General features: G+C 50.6%; 1 protein-coding gene across 1 annotated transcript in view; it reads right to left on the bottom strand.

Annotated features, from left to right (window-relative positions):
* Positions 1–15,406: 15,406 nt before the first annotated feature.
* The window catches only part of MAP3K3 (mitogen-activated protein kinase kinase kinase 3), a 40,616-nt gene continuing 36,439 nt past the window's right edge, over positions 15,407–19,583 (bottom strand). Inside the window, exons 15-16 of the mRNA XM_065422521.1 lie at positions 19,263–19,440; positions 15,407–16,754 (exon numbers count right to left, since the gene is read on the bottom strand). Coding sequence (XP_065278593.1) covers positions 16,526–16,754; positions 19,263–19,440 — 407 coding nt within the window. The 3' untranslated portion in view covers positions 15,407–16,525. The remainder of the gene's footprint in view (positions 16,755–19,262; positions 19,441–19,583) is intronic.

Below are 19,583 nucleotides of genomic sequence, written 5' to 3' on the forward strand. Positions count from 1 at the left end.
CCTGCCTGCCGGTGCTGGCGTGAGGGGGGAGAAGCAGGGAGGGGGTCGCTCTTTGGTTTGCAGCAGCTCAGGTCAGCTGAGGTTGTTCAGCCTTCCCGATGTTGCCCCGTGACTGTTTAACGTTGTCTGTCTGGTTTTTCTAGTTGCCTTTGATTGGTACGTTCCGCACCGGAGCCCGGGCTGCCGGCTTGCTGCACCAGGCCGCGGCCACGCGCTTTTTTTGATTATTTTTGTAATACAAGGTTTCCGAGCCTTGCCTGCCTCATTTTGCTTTCTGGGGGCCGGCGCCGATGGTGGGTGTGACTGTCCCCTGCTGGCCAGATGCTAGAGTTGACTGCCCCAGAGAGCCCCCGCTTTGCCAGCCACGTGGACAGGAGGTGGGCGGGGCGGGGGGGAGGGGGGGAGAGAGGAGGGTGCCTCCCCTGCCTGGGATTCATTCCAGGCCCTTTCAGGTGGCATGTCTACCAGTGAGTCACATGGGCGTCTCCTCATGACTGGGCTGGGCTGACCTGGCCGTCACCCAGGGTGTCTGAGCAGGGGCCAGGCAGCAAGCGAAGTGCTGGAGGCTGCATGCAGAGTGTGCATCACACAAGTGTGTGTGCATCTGGCAGAGGGTGGGTGCAAACAAAGCGGAAGAAATATACTGACCACTGGCTGACCTCCAGCACACGCAGCGCAAGGTGCCCGATGCGGTTAGAGGAGGACGGGCGAGGCTGGCTAGCGGCTGAGCCTTGACCCAAGCGCAGCGCTGGTGTAAGAGAGGTCAGCGTGCCATAGAGGCTTCCACCCCTTCCCCATTCAGCCAGTACCGCTGCGCAGAGCAGCTAAAGACCAGCGCGCGTTTCCCCCATGAACAGCTCAGACCCTGGTGGGGATGGGGGAGCTCCACAGCCCTCTCCCTGCTCGCCCAAGCCAGATTCTACAGCGACACGAATCACGACCCAGTCGGCTTTCTGATGCACCCAGGGCGTGGCCACAGGCTTCCTTCAGCACGTCATTGGGCTGCTCCGTGCCTCAGTTTCCCCAGCACCAAACTGGGGAGCAGTGAGCCTGACCCACCTTCTCAGCTCCTGCGGGGGATGGGAGAGGGATGCTGAACCTCCAGGGTGGGCCTGCCTGCCCAGTACTGGGTCTCACGCCATGTGTACGAAAACCACGGCTAGGCCAGCCGGGGCCTGAGCTAACTGGGTTGTGCCGGGCTCGGGGGGAGGCAGCCTGCTCCCCTTCCCCACCCCCAATGCCTGGGTCACACAGCGTGAGCTCTGCAGCGGGTAACACCGTGCTGTAATGGTGGGGGGCCAGGCCGATGCTCCAGGATGCCCAGGGAGCAGCGGCAGGTGCTGGTTCTGTTCACACACCGATTGGCTTAGCCGCATGCCTGGCTACGCCCACTGTGGAGTCAGGCACCCAGCAAAGTTGGGCTCTGACTTCGGCGTTCACGCCCCAGTTGCATGGCAGGTGATTTCCGATGCCTGGGGCAGGGCCTCGCTGCAGCACACGTCCCCTAGAGCCAGGCTATTCGAAGGCCTGAGCTTCTCCCCCGTGCTATAGGAGCCCTGCCTTGGCCCATAGGGGCTTACTGAATGACTGACGTGCGGCTAGCAAAGGAGCCCTGTGTGTAATGCTGGCCCCCTGGCTGGGGCAGCCGCACAACTTGAACCTGGCCCCTCCGGATCGAACCGCAGCAGCCTTTCCTGGCTCAGGTAAAACCCCCAGCTCAGTTAGTGGCGGTGGTCACGGCTCCTCACCTTGTCTGCCCAGCCGCCGCCACTAGAGGGGGACTGAGAGCCACATCCAGCAGGCCCGCGGTACGTGGGCCCCGCGCTCCGGGCGGGTGGCTCTATCGCTGGCTCTGTTACACACTCATTCTTTGGGCTAGGGCCACGCCACACACAGCTGGCTCTGCCTCAGGAGCCAGCACCCCCCAGAGCGCCTTCGGGTGGGCTCAGCCCTCCACAGAGCGGGGGCAGCTGCAGTATTCGGCTCTGCAGCTGGATTTCCCCTCAGGTCAGTGCAGGGCAACGCTGGTTGGGATCCATGGTGGAGGCGGGCGGAAGGGAACACAGAATGGAAAAAGACAGTGACTTGGACAGAAGCAGGCCTGCCTTGTAATCCACAGCTCTATGAGCCACAGGGAAGGTGTTTCTCTCCCCTCTCCTTGGGGGTCCCGCTCACTGGGCCCCCTCCCATGGACCTAGAAGATGATAGTGTAACTGCCTGGCTAGTGGGGGAAATGTCTATCATTGTGCTTTAGTGGATGGAATTGGAGCAGCTGAGCTGCGTGTCATAGGCCCTATACTGCCAATGGAGAGTCCCCTTTAGCCCAAGGGGGTCATTGACTGCAGTTGGAGGTGAAGGTGAAAGCTCACAGAGCTGGGCACTTAGTCACTTACAGGAAAGTTGTTTCTTGACCCTTCCACACCCCTTTAGTGAGCCCCTTCCTCCCCCTACAACTGGCATGAGAAATTCTACACCAGCCTCCGGGAACGGTGCTGCCAGCACAGAGGTGATTGTAGAGACCCAGGGCTTGTGGTATGGGCACCTGCTGAACACCCCACCCCAGCCTGGGCACAGGGGGAAGGGGTTGGACGCTGGCAGCGGAGAGCAGTGGTTTTAATGCTGCAGGGTACCCCTCAGCCACTACCCATTGGGGGCAGATGCCCCCCCCACCCCATGACTGAGAACATAGTGGCACTGAGGGGTTGCAGGATCCATCTCCCCGAGCCCATGAGGCACCAGGTTCTTTTTGCCTCACAGGCAGATCCTGCTGCAGTAATTAGGATGCTAAACTGGAGCGTGGGAGGCCCCAGGTCCAGTCCCTCTGCCACACCCTCCGTTTGTGACCTTGGCCTTAAAAGTGCTGGCTCTCGGGCAGCGGAGGTGTGCAGATACTACAGTGAGAGTGGCACAGGTAGATTCACATTTAGCCCATCGCATGAGAGACGTGATAACCGCACTCAGAGCTCCCGAAGTCTCCGGCAGGGTCAGGCCCTGGCCAGTTGCCTGCCTGACTTTGCTGGCTCGTGGGAATGCGTCTGACTCCCAGCAGAGCTGGGGGGGGGGGGGGGGGAGGGGGGGGAGGGGACATGACTAAAGTCTTATTTGCTGTGACTTACAGAGGTGATTGCAGAAGAATTACATTCTCTGCGCTGCCGCTGAGCTACAAAAGGCCCGTTCTGGACGGCAGTTACGCTTTGCTCCTAATTACCTGGGAGGGCTGGGAGGGCGTGGGCTGCAGCTGTAAAACATACAAATGGGAGACAACTCCTTGCAAGGGGAAATGTAACGATCTGAGGTCAAGGCTACATGAATCATGTGGCAATGACGCCGAGATTCAACAAGGAGACAGCGTGGCTCAGGGTTATGGCAGCGTAGCCATACAAGACCTGTGGCATGGCCCGGCTGTAGGGTGACCAGACAACAAATGTGAAAAATCGGGACAGCGGGTGGGGGGTAATAGAAGCCTATATAAGAAAAAGACCCCCAAAATTGGGACTGTCCCTATAAAATCGGGACATTTGGTCACCCTGCCTGGCTGGCCCAGGTCAGCTGGCCTTGATGTTTGGGCAAGGGCTCTGAAAGCCTGGGAGGAGAGTCTCAGAGCCCAGGCTCCAGCCCAAATGTCTATACTGTAATTTTTAGCCCTGCAGCCAGAGCCTTGCAGGCCTGAATTAATTCACCCTGGCTCAGACTCCATCGGACTGGTTTTTGATTGCAGTATTAGAGTATTGTATGATTAGAGCACTGGCCGGTGAGATGAGAGACCTGGGTTCTCTTCCTGCATCTGCCACCGATTTGCTGGGTGACTTTGGGTAAATCACTTCCCAGCTTAGCACCGCTCTTACCTCCCACCCTTTTCTGGCTGGTCTATTTCGCTCCAGGCCAGGGCCTGCCTCTCGCTCTGTGGTTGACAGCACCTAGTCAAGTGGGGCCAGGGACCCAGCTGGAACAGATACGTGCTACCATAACCCAACTACAAATAAATACTGCCAAAGCTGAGTGGACGAAAGGTTCAGCTCTCATGGAATGTCTGTGCCTAGAAGAAATATTTTAAAAATGCCCCAGGTGCCTGTGACCCCATCTTAGATGAATAAATAGGGGCAGCGGGAGAGGGGGAAGGTTTTAAATTTGCTTTTCACTTTCCGTGGAGTTTGTTTACCTTTTCTTGGTTTGGATGATGAAAGCAGCCGAGGCAGTTTCAAAAGCCTGTTTCACTTCCTCCCACTTGGCACACACAGGGCGCTGCTGGTTGGGCTCTCATTTGAGAGAGAGAGAGAGCGCGTGTTGCCATTCTGAAAATCTCCGAGTCATTTTAGATTTTGTAACAGCTCCTGGGAGAGGCGGGGTGGGCGGGCGGGGGAGGGAAGGAGGAAAGCATTGCAGAAATTGGGGCCTTAAGTTAACCCCCGCCCCCCCACCCCCACCCAAAAAAAAATTGAGAACAGGGATGACTTTTCCTCCCTCCTTCAACAAAAGCCTAGTCCGCGTTCTTAACAACAGCAGTAAACCCCGCTCTCCCTTAATCCTGCCCCCAGTGCGGTGTCTGTCCACTCCCGTTCAGTGTGGGCCAGGAACTCTCCCGGGGCACCGGGGGACGAGCAGCGTGTGTACACGTCCAGATGAGAAATAGGAGAGCGGAGGCGAAGGCAGGGCTTTGAGCACCTGCCCCGTCCCTGCTTCCGTGAGCACAAGATCCCCAGCCCGAAGCCAGCGATCAGCCCCAGACACCAGGATGGAAGGAGAGGACAGTTACATGACGAGTGGAAGCCTTATGCAGGGGAGAGTTTGAAACCCCCACAGGCCCTGCCCCTCAGGCCCAGGGAAGGGGGTAACTTCGGCCCCGCTGCTTGCGTCATCTCCCCCGCTGTATTTGTAACCTGGGGAAACGTATAACAGACTTTCCTTTAGAGGATCAGCGGGGCCAGCCCCAAACCTGCCACCATCACCCGTCAACAGCTCGGGAGGGAATCTTTAAAACAGACTTAAAACAATGGTTCCTGTTTGGTCCAGAGCCAGAATTCGGGCCCCTGCAGGGTTAGGTGCATGCGGAGGAGAAGGCAGTGGTAGGAGGCAGCTCTGGGTTACGTGCAAATGGGTTTGTGTATGTGGTTTTGCAGATGAAGGCTTGTTTCGCTGAGCAGCACAGAAACAAAGCAGGCCGTTCCCTGGCTCAGAAATCCCCACCTCTGCTACTCCAGCCACCTCAGGGCTGCCTTCGCCCTCCTCCCCCCGGCTTTCTGCCTCCACACACTGGGCCTGCACCCCAGATCCTAGCCCCTCCCTTGGCAAGCAGGAAACCCCTCTGTGCCCCTGGCCCAGCAGACCTACCCTGTGCCCCAGGGGCTCTGGCTCCGGCAGTAGCCCCACTGGGCCCAGCTGTTTTTACTACCTCAAGGGGATCGATTGCTCCTTCTGCTGAGCCTGAAAGAGGGGCTGGCCCACCCCATGGTTTCCATCAAGTCTAAAGGCAGAAGGGCCCATTGTGATGATCTGTGCTGAGGTCCTGTAGCGCAGGCCGTAGGACTGCCCTGCATTCCCTCCTGGGCAGAGCTTGTAGGAAAACACCTTGTGATGGAGAATCCACCCCCCCGCCCTGGTACATTGTTCCAGTGGCTACGGGTCCTCACTCTCAAACATTTCCACCTTACTTCTAGTCTGAATTTGTCTAGCGTCAACTTCCAGCCGTTGCATCATGTTCGACCTTTGGCTGCTCCATGAAAGAACCCTCTGATTTAATTTCAGATTAGACCATGGTCAAGTCACCCCTTCACCTACTCTTTGCGAGGCTAAATCCTGGAGGCTACCACTCGAAGGCAGGTTTTCCAATCCTTTAATCATTCTTGGGGCTCCTCTCTGAACCCTCTCCAATTTCTCAACCTCCTTCTTGACTTAGGGACACCTGAACAACCTCCCTACTCTTACAGTTTGAACGAGGCCTGTGATGGCCTTTGGATCCAAGACCGCCCTCTCTCTCAGACAGCCATTGGCACCTGTCAGCACAGTAACGAACTGGGGCTGTGTTTAATCTGCTCTCTGGTTGGGGAGACTTTAGGTCACCCTTGGGTCACGTTTTCAAGTTCTTTTCTCCATGAGGGCTAGAAGCTTAGTTTGTTCTATATTGAATGAAAGGCGACTCCAGGAGCGGGGGCTTTACGAGAAGCCCTGAATATTATGAGACTTGTGGTAACATCACAAGAGCTGGCCACACAGACAGACCCAGAGACACCATTGACTCCAGTGAGAGCAGGCTGTTATCCTGCTGCTCTGTTCCTCTGGCTAACGGAGCACAAGGAAGCCTGGCCTCAGTCGGTGGCTCCATAACTGGCGCCTCCTTGGGGCTCAGTTGCCCAGTCTGTAAAATGGGCACTACGCTAATAGAGCTCGCAGAGCTGTGAAGAGCAGAAGCTGGCCCTATAGCAGGAGTCTTCTCCATGGCCAGATGTGGAAGACAGTGCCACTGCTTTGAGCTACAGTCAGATTTTGAACCACACCATCACTTGCAGCCAGGAGACGCAAGCTGTCAACTTAAAGTAAGAGCCACCTTTGAGATCCCGCCCCCCTTTGGCTCAACTCACCTGTTCTACCTGCCACATTAACAGCTAATGCGACTGGAGGCTATTCAGAGCTGGGAGTGATTGCTCTAGTTCAAATCAGAATATATCAGGGTTGGAAGGGACCTCAGGAGGTCATCTAGTCCAACCCCCTGCTCAGGGCAGGACCAATCCCCAGACAGATTTTTGCCCCAGATCCCTAAATGGCCCCCTCAAGGATTGAACGCACAATCCTGGGTTTAGCAGGCCAATGCTCAAACCACTGAGCTATCCCTCTCCCCATAGTCATTCCCCAGTGCTGGACATTGGGTCTGAGCCCCTATGTTGAGGCATGAATTCCTCCTACCCCCTTTCAGCTATTAGCAGCCTCCCTGGGCTCGTAACATGGTGCTAGATGGCTGCTTATAATTGGTGCCGGCCAAGTGCTGGAAGCAAGGAGTGTGGTCAGGATTCTTTGGGCCCCCAAATTTGGCCGACCTGTAAAGGGCCAAGATCTCTCATGGAAAGTGATCCTGCCGCGGCTCAGCAGGGATTATTGCTGAAGGCTGCAATGCCTCGCTCGGCTTTTCATTTCCATCGCTGAGATGGAAGCCAGCCAGCCAGCCACTCCAGGAAGCACAGAAAAAGTGAGTTTTGTGCTCCCCTGGTGGATCGGCAGCCACTCGGCACTAAGGCGATTCCCAGTGCTGGGCTGGGCTAGAGAAACTGTTCAAGCCACACTCATTTCAGATCCACAGTGAGGAAAGCCACCGGCCCCCTTTGCCAAGTAGAACGAGGCTGCCCTGGCTCCTGACTCAAGGTAGTGGCAGAGAGTCCAGACTCCAATAGTGCTGCAAAGGTTACTTCAAGGGGAGCATCTGGAACCACATTCCAGCCCAACAGTGAAGGGGGCTGCAAGGGCACTTACAGGAATGTCCCCAATTCAGCAGTAACGTATGTTACATTTCTGTACAGCCCCCAGCATAGAGGCTTGCCAGGAAGGGAGCCAGGGTGAACCATGAGGAGCCAGGGCACCATGAGCTCCAGCATTTGGGGCTCCAGAACAGCACCTATGGAGCTTGCATATGGCTGCTGTATGAGCAGCCCTGGGGCTGCTCTAACTTACACCTGGGTCTGTTGCAGCACCCAATCTGCAAGGCAGAAACAACCTTGGCCTCCATTGCTCCTGGGCTGTGCCTTCTGTGTCTGTCACGGGTCTTTCTGTCGCAACTCAGCACAAGCCTCAAGCTTCCCCTCCCCTTTCCATGCCTTGGTTTTTGCCCAGCAGAGGGACTTTGACAGATCCGAAGTCAAGCCAAGCCATGAGACACTCTGGATAGAAACATGAAAGTGCTCCAGTTCCCAGCCATGTAGGGTTCAGAGGGGAAAAAATAATAAAAATCCACTGAACGTTTATACTGTCAAGATCTAACCCGGAGTCATTACAAGAGACAGGCGCCTGGCGAAGATCACAGCAACCTGAGAGAGAACAGTGGCGCAGCCAGCACAGGCCCAGCACCTCGTGCGCACACACAATTCAGTGAATGCCGTTGTCACTTCACATATTTGGATCTTAAAAAAAATACCTAGCAATTTTCAAGAAGGCATCTTTGGCTGTGACGTTTTCAGGCAGTTCAGTAGATCACTATCGATAAGATTGGTCTCTCTCCAAAGACACAAAGCCCCCCATTCAGCACATGCAAACACATGACTTTTCCTCTCAAGATTAGACAAAGTCCAATATTTTTCCTAGTAATGAAAATTTGTGTTGTATGTTTGATTTCAACTTCCTCTTCCATAGCATATGTACTGTATGTGATCCTTCGTATTCTATAAAGAATTAATTTCATACCAGGTAGTTGAAGGCTGCTATCAAATCCCCCTCACTCTTTTCTGCCGACTAAATAACCCCAGTTCCCTCAGCCTCTCCTCGTAAGTCATGTGCCCCAGCCCCCTAATCATTTTCGTTGCCCTCCGCTGGACTCTCCCCCAATTTCATTCCATAATGTATTTATTTAATTTAAATATATAATTCAAAATAACAAATTCTACATCTTATATTTAGGCTCACAATTTGTTTAATACTGGTGCTGTAACTACATCAAGCAAAGCCACTATTTACGTATACTGGGTTCTTCTAATGTGTTCTCAACGGGATAAAAAGTAGTGTCGTAAACCTCAGCCATCCCTTTCTAGGGGGCCCATTGATTGTTCTGCCCTGGGGCCTGGAATTGTGGTCGGTGGGCCTGCATATATATACACACACACACAATATTAAAGCCAGAAAACAAGGGTTCCCAATTCAGGAGTTATAGTCCCACTAGAAACAATCATTAGGGTGTATATAATGTAGCACTTTAAGGTGACTTTCCCTTTAAATGCAGCATTCAATCGCTCTGAGATTAAGCCAAATATTATAAATCTTGAGAGTCACCTCACTTGCATAGTTGTATCACGGTTACTCATAATACTTACCCATTACAAGAAACAAAAGGCAGAGAAATTATTTCATGTATGAATCGATCAGCACGGTGTCTAGTCACTTTCACGGTCATCTCCCCCCAGTCAGTTATTTTCTGCTGTATCTCCACTTCCACACATGGTAGCAGGACAGGGGCCAATATTTAAGAAATAGGACAACGATGGTAAAGCCACCTACACTTTGGCAGAAGAATCAGATGACTAAGGGACCGTAGTTGTGAAGCGTGCATTAATACTGTACCCCAAAAAGCTACCAGTAATGTTTACTGGACACCAAGTAGAATTAAGCTACCAGTGTCATGAGAGACAGAAAGTGTCTATTGTCCTAAAACAAGATAAGAGGAAAGAGAAGAGAGTGTCTGATTTTAGTGACATCCCTAGAGATGCCAGGTTCTTCATTCTGCAAGACCATGAATTTAAGGATCCAAGTTAGCCCCAGAACAGTATTTTGTCCAGAGTACCAGGAGGGGCTGACGAACACTCAGGAATGGGAAGTTCCCAGGGGACTAGACCATGGTGGAGTGGTACAAAGATGTTATTTGGCCACACTGGAGACAGACACCCTGCAATGAGACACACGACAGAGTTAGGAGATGTGGGGTGATTTCTAGCACTGCATGAGAGCTCTGGCCGGGACAGCCTCTGGTGTCTGGTTCTCAGGGCCGGCTCCAGGCACCAGCTGAGCAAGCTGGTGCTTGGGGCGGCAGACTGTTCGAGGCGGCATTCTGCCCAATCCTAGGGCAGCACGGCCGCTTTTTTGTTTTTGTTTGTTCTTCTTCCGCTCCGGCCACCCTGTAGGGGGCGGCGGTATGGAGAACCAGAGCGCCCTGCAGGGCAGTCCTCTTCCTTCCCTCCCCGCCGACCGGAGCGGAGCCCTCGCGGCAGGCGGCAGTGCAGCGGGAGGGGCCGCGTGGCAGTGCCCCTGCTGTAGCCCTGGCCGCCCCCTTCTCTCTCTCTCCCGCCCGCTCCCTCCCCCCCCCAGCCGGTGCCCCTGCACCCACGCTCCGGCCGCGCCGCAGGTTTTTTTTTTTTTTTTTGCTTTGCCGTTCTGGCCGCCCCGTTTTTGGTTTTTTTTTGCTTCGGGCGGCCAAAAAGCCAGAGCCGGCCCTGCTGGTTCTCAAAGGCTTTGGGTACTGCATGGCATTTTTTTTTTTTTTTTTAAATAAACTCAGTCATTTCACCCTTAGGGGTTGATTTTGCATCAGATCGTTAACCCCCCTTTACTCAGGTCCCACCACACTTTACAATAACCAACTTTTAAATATTTGAATGAAATGGTAAATAGCTACTCCCAGCCGGGAGAAAAGCAATCCTGGAGGAATTTGGGTCCTGCTCAGGGAAGCCAGGAGGACTCAGGTCCTTGCACCAGAGCAGAACACGACAAGCAGTTTGAAAAGGCACCAGAAAAAGCCAGTGACAATTTGAGCCATGAGTTTCCCAGGGGATTAAGGGCTCTGCTCTCTCCTGGGGTACCGTAAAGGAAAGTCAGACCTGAAGACATTTAGACACATTGACGGCCGTGGGAGTTGGCATCCAAATGCTGTAGGCAGTTTTGAAAGTCTCACTCCAATCGCTAGCAAGCTCCAATGAGACGGATAGATTCCTCCTCCCTTTCGAGCCCAAAGCCCCTGTTGTATGCGCTCTCTAGTCTCGTTACTTGCCCCACGTACAATGGGCTGGTTTCTCGGACTCTCAGTTTGTTTCCCTGGAAGGACCAACTAGCAACCTTCAAGGGAAAGCAGTTCTGGAGATTGCCATTGTTTCTGGCTATTTAGGTCATGTGCACCGCTGGCAGCATCCGACTGTAGGTGAGAACTGCCCTAGAAGCTCCATGGGCTTCTCTAGGTTACTTTCCCTGAAAGCTCCAACTGGGACCAAACAGCAGCCAATTAAACACCACAGGGTGTCATAAGCACATCACCCCAGGTCTCCGCATGGTCTCATCGTGGATCAGAGTCCAGCTCAGTGTCTGTTCCGATATTCAGAGCTCTCCATGGGATTGACCTAAGCTCTAAGAGACCCTCTCTCCCTTCCCGACTATGACCTCCTCCCACAGCCATAACACTATTAAATAGTGCAGGAGACAGCTCTCACAGGAGCCAGGCCTAGACTACGGAACTCCCTGCCACAGGGGATGGGAGCATGGGGATCACCCCCTTCAGAGCGAAATGCAGAGCCCGTCATCTGACTGCTTTCTCTCAATACACCTTTCAGACAAAGGCCTAATAAACTAACCAAGCTGTTCTTCTGCAAGCTGGAGAGGAAGAGAATGGTATTTATTTTCGATACTCGGATGGCACTCAGATACCAGTGTGATGGGGGCCACAGAAGTACTTAGAGAGGCGCAGACTCTCTTCTGTCCCATTCTGGCACTTCCCTTGGAGTTGCAGAAACAAGATGACAGGAAGGGCAGATGCTCACCACCCCTTCCGGTGGCAGGGACTTGGCCAGAGGGGACATACCAACCTGGCCCCAGGACTGCATCCTCGTTCAATGCTTCACAGTTAGGATCTCTCTCCCTCTATCCCCCAGGAGAGTCACTGGGGCAAAAAACTTCTTCCTCAGACCAAGCTCAGCCTTGTGGATGAAAGTAGGTCAGCCCAGTTACCCAAGAAACCACTGGCAATGGAGCCATTTGTAGCATTGTTGTAACCAGGTTAGGCCTAAAATACGAGAAAGACAAGGTGGGCGAGGCAATGCCTTTTATTGGGACAACTTCTATTGGTGGAAAGGACAAGCTGAGCTTCAAAGAGCTCTATGAAGCTCAACAGCTTGTCACTTCCATCAGAAGTTGGTCCAATAAGATATTACGTCACTCATCTTTTCTCTTCCGTCTGTAAGGAACGCACACGAGCATAGACCACCTGAGAAGCCAGCTTTCATATAAATGATAATTTTATTGTAAAGAAACGATACATTGGCCTGGCTTTGCACTGCAAGCCCCCGGTCGGTATACATAATCAGATAAACTACTGATTCAAGGTCTTCTGCACAATCCAGGTTAAGACAGTTATATCTCCCTGCTACCCATAGGTCGTGTCAAACACGTGGTTACGGACTCCAGAATCCTCTAAACTGCTTCCCAGGCACGTCTCCCTCCCAGCTGGGAAATTCAAACCCAATTCAGTGTGATCGGCTCCTAATGTTGCCTGGGAAAGTCCCAGGAGCCTCTGGGAGTTGGTGCCCAAATCCCACAGGGAATTCAGCTCCCTTAGGCCTCTGAAAAAAAATCAGTCAATTCCCAATTGCAGGGACAGTGCCTGGGTGCTGTACACAGGTTTCAGTTCACTTTCAGACACTTAATCCCCCCCAGCAGCCACAGTGACTAAGCACCAATCACTGGGCACTCGTCCTATCTGCTGTATGGTGCTGGACACCTGGCCTTTGCATACCAGGCAACAGTTATACAGCGGGGATGTACATTTCCTGAGCCATCAACAAGTTCTACAGGCCCTGCTGGCACCTCAGAAATAATGTGCGTCACCAAACTAGGCACCAGTTCCCCTATGGATCAATTTGTTTTGCTTATTAACAGCAAAATAAAGGGAACTGCTTTTGTGATCTACAGCTTCACTGAAACCCTTTGGAATATTTTTTTTTCCATGCACAGAAGCCAAATTGCTGCAATTTGCAGTGACTGGGAGAGAAATCAGATCTACTGGAGAGCAAGTGGATAACCTGGAATGCACAGAATCGTCACACCAAGACCAAAATGCCAATTTTTTGTTTCCTCACAAGCTCAATGGGAATTAAATCCCCTCCACGCTTGGTTTGTTCCAATGCTAAGTTGATTGCATGGAACGTGCAGGTGAGGCATTCAGCAATCTCCTTTCTAATGGGGATTTTGCAGCTATTTCACCTTAATGATTTGAGGTCTTAACTGTCCCAGGAGCAATGGTTTACTACAGGGTTATCCTTCAGAGATTCTAATTCTCTTCATTACTGCAGGACCTTTCACTTGAGGATCCTAGAGCTCATAACAAGCATTGAGTCTCCCTCCCTTCCCGGGAGGAGCAGCTGAAGATGTAAAATGAGATTTGCGATAGTCACAACTGCTTAGTTTTAGGCAGACAAACCCCTCAAATGGGCTCTACTGTCATTTACACAACTCTGGCAATGCCAAGAGGCCTTACAAGAGTGGATACAAATGCCCACTCTAAGGCCCCTTTATGTGGACAGGGCCTAGTGTGAATGAGAGTCAGTCCTCAAGGTTGCTCCACTTGGGACAGATGGAAGCTTTTCAGTTTGCATGAATGGGGGTGAGTGCCTGACAGGCCCGGTGAGGAACCAAAGGCGGCATTTTGGGTTGGCAACACTCGTTCTAAACCATCAGCAAATTCTCTGCAAAACCAGCTGCTTTTTTTTTCCTTTTTAAATTCATAAAGGTGTCAAATTTATTTCCCCCTGTAACAGTCGAGTCGATATATATAAAAATCACCAAATATGATCTTTTACGATATAAATAAAAGTATGAGGCATCAATGTTTACATGATGTAAAAAGAGCTAAAAAAGAGCGATATAAACTACATTCATAAAAGTGCATCTCCAAACATACAAGTAATGCTTTGGCTTGTACTTGTGCCGAACGGGCGGCATTGGGTCAGGTACTGGAATACAAGTCCGAGCTGGCTTACCATGTTCTCAAAGACAGAAGTCTTCTGTCACTGTACAATTGCAATTTACTCTTCCATTAATAAAAACTGGAATACAAGTGTATACGCAGAGTAGGCACATTTCAGCATAGGTGGGGAGTGCCAGAGCTCTGGATAGGATCAGAAGCTCTGGCAGGGTAAAGGACTTGGCACGTCAGTCCACGATGCTATTTGCTCTGCTCCAGAACAGCGTTCCAGGGATACGTATGAGGTAAAAGCCACAACAGATCCTGAGGATTTAGTTGCTTTGAAACGTTAAACAAGTTGCACCATTTCCTCAGCCCCCTATTCTATTCTCCCAAACAGTGAAGTGCTGAGTAATGAGTAAAGACCACAGAAGAGGCCTTGGTCAGTTCTGTGAGGACAAGCTGGGTAAAGAGGGGCCAAAGCAGAATGCTGCATTGGTCCTCACGGCTGCTGTACACCTGCAAGTTAAATTCTGTAGCAGGAAAAGGCTCTGATCTTTGGTACATTTCAAAAGGTAAGAGCTGGCTGCGAGCGCTAAAACCACAGGCTTGAATAATGCTGCCATTGGCCCAATGGAAGGACTACTCAGTCCTATTGAGAACGAGTCCAATTTTCCATTGCCCTGCGCCTTATGTGGTCATTTGCACCAGTGCAAAGCGTGTGTGTAAAATGCTCCCAAAGCAGAGTGGTAGTGTTATACCCCCACTTTGCACTGGTGCAAGTGATGACAATGCATAGGGCAACCGAGAGTGAGGCTGTATGTTTTTTAAAGGGACACCATCTGGAACATTTTGGCTCAAAATCCAGGTTTTTGTAAAATCAACAGATGTGTTTCCATAGGAATTAAATAATTTCTGGAAAGATGCTTGCAACCCGAACACTGCATCCTTGTGTCAGTGGCTGAGAGCCTGAAAGTGAAACTGACTAGAAACGGATTACAATCACTAGCCTGCTTTCATGGCTTACACATGTCTCTCAGTTTGGTCCATGAAAGCCATTTTAGATTACGCCTTTTCAGTTTTATTAACCCAAGGTGTTATTTACTCCTAGGTGAGGAGCCTGTGTAATAAAAACATGACTTAATCTGCCACAAGTGTGCCTTTAAATGAGGTCTTATTACCTTCAGTCCTCTGTGTCACTAAGACCAGGACTAGTGTACCAACCAAAATGCAGCATTTGAAACTAGCAAGTCACCAGGGGCAGAGATATCAGAAGCTTGGTACATATCCATGGCAAGATACAATACAGCAGGGGTTCTCAAACTTCATTGCACCGCGAGCCCCTTCTGACAACAAAAATTACACCACCACCCCAGGAGGGGGAGGAGCCCGGCCAAGCCCCACCGCCCCAGACAGGGTGGGGGCAGGTGTGGGGGCTGAAGCCTGAGGACTTCAGCCCTGGGCAGGGGCCCTGTAACCTGAGCCCCACCACCCAGGGCTGAAGTTGAAGCCTGAGCCATGCTGCCCAGGACTCTGGCTTGGGCTTCGGCCCTAGGTGGTGGGGCTTGGGCCCCAGCAAGTAGAAAGCCACCCCTGGCGACCCCATTAAAACAGGGTCGGGACCCACTTCGGGGTCCCGACCCACAGTTTGAGAACCACTGCAATAGAGCGAAGTGGTCTGTGTATGTTATGCCTCTCTCTCGGGGACCAATCCCATTTTTCCAGTCGATTTCAGACAGGCATAACAAATGCTCTTTACCTTTGCCTCATTGACTGACATGTCTCAGTTACAAAAGCTTCTCTAACATGTTTTTTTTGTTTTGTTTTTTTAAAAAGATCATAGAAACCTGAAACGAATATTTCCACATATACTGAAACATGCAGGGAAAGATCACCTTTGGTTTCAGCTTAGAACGCCCAGTGAACTAGTGTCCAGAAAACTCCTCCCTATGCAAGGAAGGGCAACCCATTTTCTTCATGTAGCTTTGCCAGTCTGGCCTAATGCAAGTATTTAACCTTTCCCTGAAGTAAGTTCTCTGGCAGCATTGAAATCATCTTTGGTTTAAGGGATTGGTATAAATAGTTTATCACTTGAAAAGACAGGTGCAGCGGAAAGCCGTCCTGCAAACTCTCCCTTCCAGAAGAGGTTTGTTTGGAACAAGAAGTCTTAGGGAGGTACAGTGAGTAGGATAACTTTGGCCTTGAAAGTCAAGTATGGACTCCCTAACCTCGCTGGGAGAGCCCTTTAGCACAGGCCCTATAAAGCACGTATTCTGCTGGAACCTCCTTTCTAATTATCCTGACATTTGGATAGCAAAACAACTCCCCCTCCCACCCCGAACCCCAGGTTTCATTATAAAATAATACTATTCACATATTTTCTGAATCAATATTTTCTGAACACCTTCAGATGCTGAATACTTAAGAAAAATAGATAATTATATATAGAGCGCGTGCTCAATGACACATGGCTTTGCTGGATTCTTGGACTGTAGAAGCCTGGAAAGACCTAGCAGTCTGGAAAACAGAGCAATCCACACTGTAAAGCCTCCTGCGGAGAGCGGGTTTGGGTGGCTGTCGTATGTTTCTACTCTGAACATAGCTCCTCCGGGTCCCACTTCGGTCCAGATTTCTGTTGCCTACGTACATTCAACAAGAAGCTTCCTAGATCCCTCTGCTTGTGCCTGCAGAAAACATGCAGCCAGCTGCAACCTCACAAGCTAACAAGGACAAAATGCAGCTCTGTGTTGCACAGCCATTGGTAGAATGAGCATCAGTCCAGCAAAACATACCAGGACACAAGGCCAGACCCCAGGTTCCTCAGCATCGCTTGCCCAGAGGACTAGGACAGCTGAGACAGCATTTTGAAGACGCAGCTCCACAACGGTCATTTGCATGGTTTCACCAGGCAGGGGCATTGAAAGCCCAGAGTGAACTGCTGGCATGGGAGGTAATTCAGTACAGGAGCTGTGCAAAGTGATGTCTGAGCAGCTCTTCGGCTGAAGGTCTCTGCCGGGCTTCCACAAAGATTCGCTTTAGAAAGTCCCGGCAATGTTCCGATATGTGAGAAGGGAGCTGGGGGTTGGTTGGCTGGGTGGCAATTTTGAAAATGGCTGCCATGGCTTCATATTCTGCCCAGGGTGGTTTCTCGGTCAGCATCTCGACGACAGTGCAGCCGAGACTCCTGTAGAAGCAGACAGGAAAAAAATATGAGACAGAGCTTCATACAATAATGCTTAGCATTTACGGAGGAATTCCTAGCAGCAGGTGGTCAGGTACAGCTCTGCTCGGAAAAGGGACTATAAAAATGGCCTCATACTCAGATCTATTCCCTGCATGGATTCCAAGCCAGATCTGATGACTACTTTTTACTACTGTGCTGAGAGTTGGCAGCTCTGGGAGAGGGAACTGGGTTCCATTGTGGCTCACACAGCATCAACAATTTTTTAAGTTACAACTGTGCAGCCCTATGCCCTCAAACTCTGTCCTCAGTTAACACCTGTGCTACCCACTGAAGGCAACAGGTCCACACAGATGCCACTAACAGCATCATTTGACCTTCTGAACTCGTATCACAGGTGCTGGTGCAGGAGTAGGATAACACCCAGCTGAACTCTCAGATCCCAGGGGGAGGTTTGCAGGGCTGCAAGATAGAAAAGATCTCTTTGTACCTGTGAACTGAGTAAATCAGAGATGTGTAATCCCACCAGGCCATTTTGACAAAAACACTTTTCAGAGTAGAAAGACACTAAGAGCCTTGCTATCCTTGTGTGGAAGGAAAGCTCGTATTATCCCCCATTTTAGAGACACACAAATTCAGCAGTGATTTGACGCACGTGTAGCTCCGGTGACTCGAATGGAAATGTGCTTGTGTATGATGGCAGTGAATTTTGCTCAAGAAGAATTAAGTGACCTGCTCAAGGCCAAGAGGGAATCACTGACAGACCTGAGCAGTTCCTGGCTTCCAGATCACACTTCCTGCTACACCTCTACCCCGATATAACGATGTCCTCGGGAGCCAAAAAAATCTTACCGCGTTATAGGTGAAACCGCGTTATATTGAACTTGCTTTGATCCGCCGGAGTGTGCAGCACTGCTTTACCGCGTTATATTCAAATTTGTGTTATATCGGGTCGCGTTATATCAGGGTAGAGGTGTATTAAATAGGGAAAAATTCCCCATTCATCTTTAAAACTAAACTCTTCTGATCTGCGCCACAAAGAATAAGATGTTTCATCAAAGGCAGATCCCCATGAATCACCAAAGCAGGGGAGGAAAGGAATTAAATCTGATGCATACACAAGTACCAGTTTCTTGACAAGGTTTAAACCCAACAAAAAAAGGTTAACACTGATTTCCCTGCAGTCTTTCTAAGACTTAGTAAGAGAGTACAGAAAATGCAAACCATGTGTGCTGATGTGCTGGGGTTTGCTCAAGATCAAGCAGGGATATTTTACTGTTTAGACTGATTTATACCGTTTAAGCAGATCCAGTTTCTTTAAGATATTCAGCAAACAGCAGGAATGTTTTTCATGTCAAGTTTTTCCAGCAATAACAAATAACTCACATATTTTGCTATTTAAGAAAAAAAACTGGAGAGGCCTGCAGCGGTGGCTGAGCGCCAGGTGGCAGGATCGGTTACGTTTCTGTGTCTCCTCTATACACATTACTTAGAGACTAACATGGAATTGGAAAATTCTGACCCCAAAATAACCATCAGGATTGTAAAGCCTGGAGCTCAGCCAACAGCAGCGCCTCTCTGATGGGAATGGACCACTGTCAGCATCAAAAGGAAATTTACAACTGCATCAATCCTGGGGGGATGCACATGTGCTCCACTCTTTCCCAGAGATTCCTAGTTGGGAGAGACCACTGTATACTGGGAAAAATTTTCAGTTACAATTCTGTTAAGTAGTTGTACGAAAAATAATGCAGTCCTCATTTAATGAAGGAGACATAAGCACTGCTTTTACCGGTAACTCTCATTAAAGCTGCACAACTTAACTATAGCCCTGGTCAGTCCACTGTCTCCAGAAACTAATACTTCAGGGATTTGGGACTGTTAATTCCTCTGTTGCGTGTGTACTGTTTCCTGACTTGTGCTAATCATAGTGTGTTTACAATTTCCATATGTCTGTCTGCCAGTTCACCTCAATCCTGACCTACAGCTCCCCTGCTATCCCAGTCTGAGGCATTCCCTCCTCACAGTTCTGTCAATGCACCAAAATCCTAACCTGTGTCTATAATGTGCTGTGCACGCTTATGGCACTGAAGACAAACTGAAAACAGGACTCTATCCCAAGTGGCTTTCTGTCTAACCTAGATGTGACACAGTTAAGGGATACAGGAAGGATGGAAGTACAATAAGAGTCAGTCTTGAACACAGACATCTTGATAGTTTCTTTCCTCCTGCCTCCATGTGATGATGTAATAGTTAGGGGGACCATAGCCTTGCCGAATGGATTTTTGATGAAGAAATTGCATGATACGCTCCGCAGCAGCCCCGGGTCTCCTGCTGTGATCAACTAGCCCAAATTGTGTCAAACTCATTTTCATTTTTGATTCAGGCTAAATTTGAATCCAAATCTACAGAGGCAGGGCTGATTCATTAACAACGGACCACATCACCTACGACAAGAAAAGCTGTGACTCTCTCTGTGGAATATAGATAAAGCTCTGAGCAATTCCTCACCATACGTCTGCTTTCCTTCCATAACCCTCTCCGCTGATCACCTCTGGACTCATCCAGTATGGCGTGCCGGTGACAGAGCGGATACCTGTTCCAGACATACAGATGGTCTGCAGCCGTTTGCTGGCCCCGAAGTCCCCAAGCTTCACATTCCCAGCAGAGTCACGGAGAATATTGGCTCCTGGAGGGAAAAGAATTGAGGCAGCTGTTGTACAATCCTGCTCTCAGATTTGTAACCTGTAGAGTTTACATCTGATCCAGATGTGCCTGGGTCCATGATAGGATCTTTCCCAATTAAGCCTCTGGTGACCTGCTATGCCACCA

The sequence above is a fragment of the Emys orbicularis genome, chromosome 25 (assembly GCF_028017835.1).
Source record: "Emys orbicularis isolate rEmyOrb1 chromosome 25, rEmyOrb1.hap1, whole genome shotgun sequence".
NCBI lineage: Eukaryota > Metazoa > Chordata > Testudines > Emydidae > Emys > Emys orbicularis.